The sequence below is a fragment of the Penaeus vannamei genome, chromosome 20 (genome assembly GCF_042767895.1).
Source record: "Penaeus vannamei isolate JL-2024 chromosome 20, ASM4276789v1, whole genome shotgun sequence".
Lineage (NCBI taxonomy): Eukaryota > Metazoa > Arthropoda > Malacostraca > Decapoda > Penaeidae > Penaeus > Penaeus vannamei.
This window is the reverse complement of record NC_091568.1, coordinates 36,150,754-36,153,253: the sequence shown is the minus strand read 5'-3', so window position 1 is coordinate 36,153,253 and position 2,500 is coordinate 36,150,754. Positions and strand designations below refer to the sequence as shown.

The window sequence follows — 2,500 nt, the reverse complement described above, 5'->3', positions numbered from 1 at the left end:
TCATCTCCTGAATCACTTTGCAACGGCGAGCTCAGCCTTGCAAGTTCGCATTCGAGGAGCTGCTGTCGCTCCTGCGGTCACCTCGCAACAACAGCCTGCGGTGTGTCTGAGTTTACGGTTTGTTTGAAATGCCCTTTTCTCACTTTGCTTATGCTCTCTACTGCCGTTATTGGCGATTGCTCTTCTCCTTGTCTTTATCAACTGCGGGGAACTGATCGAGATTTCGCTTCGCCTACTCGCGCGCGCACCTGCCACGGGAGCCTTTGCCCAACCTAAGGGAAATACACTAATACCTCTTTATGAATAGTAAAAAGGGGATCGGGGTTGGATTTCGCCGGAGAGGGTGAAGGAGAGGACGCTAAAAGAGTGGGATTTTTTACCCTTCTTCCTTGGCCCTTCCCTTAATCGGTGGGGAGGGCGAGCACTCACCTGGGGGTCTGAGGAGTCGGCTCGGGACTTGGTGTTGGCCGCCATCCACGCTTCTGCAAACGTCTCCATGGCGCTCTGAAAGTCCATCGCTGAAGCCAGGTCAACGTGAGGTCGCGGGCGGGGGGGAGGGGGCGCGACGGTCCTCCCCCGCACTAATCGCTGGTCGTCGTCCCGGCGGTGGCGAGGGTCGTGCGGCTCCTGTGGTGGGGGCGTCCCTGCGGAGGCGACGGCGGCGACGGGAACTTCTGTGGTTTCCGATTCCCTTCGCCCGACTCGGCCGAGGGAGAGGGGGCCGACGAGTGAGAGAGCGAGGGCGGGAGTGCCTGTCTGTGCCAGTGCCACGGGCCCTACACCCCTTGACCTCTCGCTTACGACACCCGCTGCGGCAGCACGCAGCGAAGCACCACCATGGTCGTCACACGAAGGCAGAGTCGAGCGAGCAGTCCTGGAACGGCGCGGAGGCGGACGAACCGCGAACCGGACACTATTTCGAATCTTCCAAAAAACGGGGATTGCGTTAGCACCGATTAAAGTCACTGCTGCCACGTGCTAAACCCCCAAAGCTGTGTCGTCACTAAAACGCGCGCTCACTTCCGCCGCTGGAGCTCGCTTTCCTTTTCGAATCAAGAGTCTGTCGTTCGCAAAAGTCTCAGAGCGTCACCGCCGATGCGTCACCCTGGTCGTGCCATCCACGACTAGCTAATTTCCAACCAAAAACATACTTTATAAACAGCGAGTTTAGATAAGCCTCCATAATCCTAGATTAGGGCCAAGGTGCGCAGACGCAGAAGCCGCACCGCAAGTTTAGCCCCCCCCCAACTGCTGTCTTCCTGTGGATGATGATGGGAACCTTATGAACAGAGAGGCTAACTCCTGTGATATCTGCCCATGTCACTGAGACTGCGCACACAGCCAACACGAGTCTAACACGACAACAGAAGGAGGCGCCTACTGAGATAATATCGTCCGGGGGGCGGAGGCACACACGAGGCGGACGGGGGCTTGCGCGCGCACCCGGCCCTCAGTTGCCGTCGAGCTCTCGTCGTGTGAACTTCCCGCGCGCTCGGTATGAGGGAGCTGCTCAAGGCAAGGGGGACACGTTCCGGTTGTTTCTTGGTGTGCGAGTGCGTGTGCGTGTGCGGGAGGGAGGGAGGGAGAGAGTGTGTGTGCGTGTGGGGCTCTAGGTGGTCACGTCGGCTGGATACGGCTCTCTTTTTTCGAGCTGTTTATCCTCTCTCTCTCTCTCTCTCTCTCTCTCTCTCTCTCTCTCTCTCTCTCTCTCTCTCTCTCTCTCTCTCTCTCTCTCTCTCTCTCTCTCTCTCTCATATCGTAGTGACGTCGATACCCATAAGAATAAATAGAAATGAAAAGAGACGAGACAAAAAAAAAGTGACCAAGAGAATGAAAGAGAGAGAGAGAGAAAGAAAGAAAGAGAGAGAGTGAGAATTTACTGCTCTTTTTTACGATCCTCCCCTTCCCCTACGAATGCTGTGGGTGAAGGGAAGGGGGAAGAGCGATGGGGTGGGGGATTGGAGGGAGAGGGGGGAGGGGAGGAGGAGGAGGAGGAGGGAGAGGGAGAGGGGGATGTGGAGGAGGGGGAGGAGGAGGTGGGGGGGGGGAGGGAGAGGAGGGGGGGGGGCGATCGTGCGTCTACGATAATCCACGAGCTTTCCCGCTTACGTGGAGATTCGGCCTAATCCGATTGGGAACGTAATTGCTGCCGCCGAAATTTCTTTAAGCCTGAGCGTAACAAAAAAGACGAAGAAGGGGGTCTCTTTCTCATTTTTTTTATGTCTCTCTCTCTTTCTCTCTCTCTCTCTTTACTCTTTCGCTCTCTTCGTTTTAGTTGATCTCTCTCTCTCTCTCTATGGGTCCCTTATCTCTTTTGAATCTCTCTCTCTCTCTCTCTCTCTCTCTCTCTCTCTCTCTCTCGCTCTCTCTCTCTCTCTCTCTCTCTCTCTCTCTCTCTCTCTCTCTCTCTCTCTCTCTCTCTCTCTCTCTCTCTCTCTCTCTCTCTCATCTATCTCTTTCTATCTATCTGTCTATATCTGTCAGCACGATAGATAAATAT

General features: G+C 55.2%; 1 protein-coding gene across 2 annotated transcripts in view; it reads right to left on the bottom strand.

Annotated features, from left to right (window-relative positions):
* LOC113804003 (SATB1_N and homeodomain domain-containing protein dve) overlaps positions 1-1,379 on the bottom strand; it is a 166,096-nt gene extending 164,717 nt beyond the window's left edge. For both annotated transcript variants that reach the window (XM_070135449.1, XM_070135450.1), the window contains exon 1: positions 430-1,379. In XM_070135449.1, the coding sequence (XP_069991550.1) occupies positions 430-516 (87 nt within the window). In that variant the 5' untranslated portion in view covers positions 517-1,379. The remainder of the gene's footprint in view (positions 1-429) is intronic.
* Positions 1,380-2,500: the final 1,121 nt, after the last annotated feature.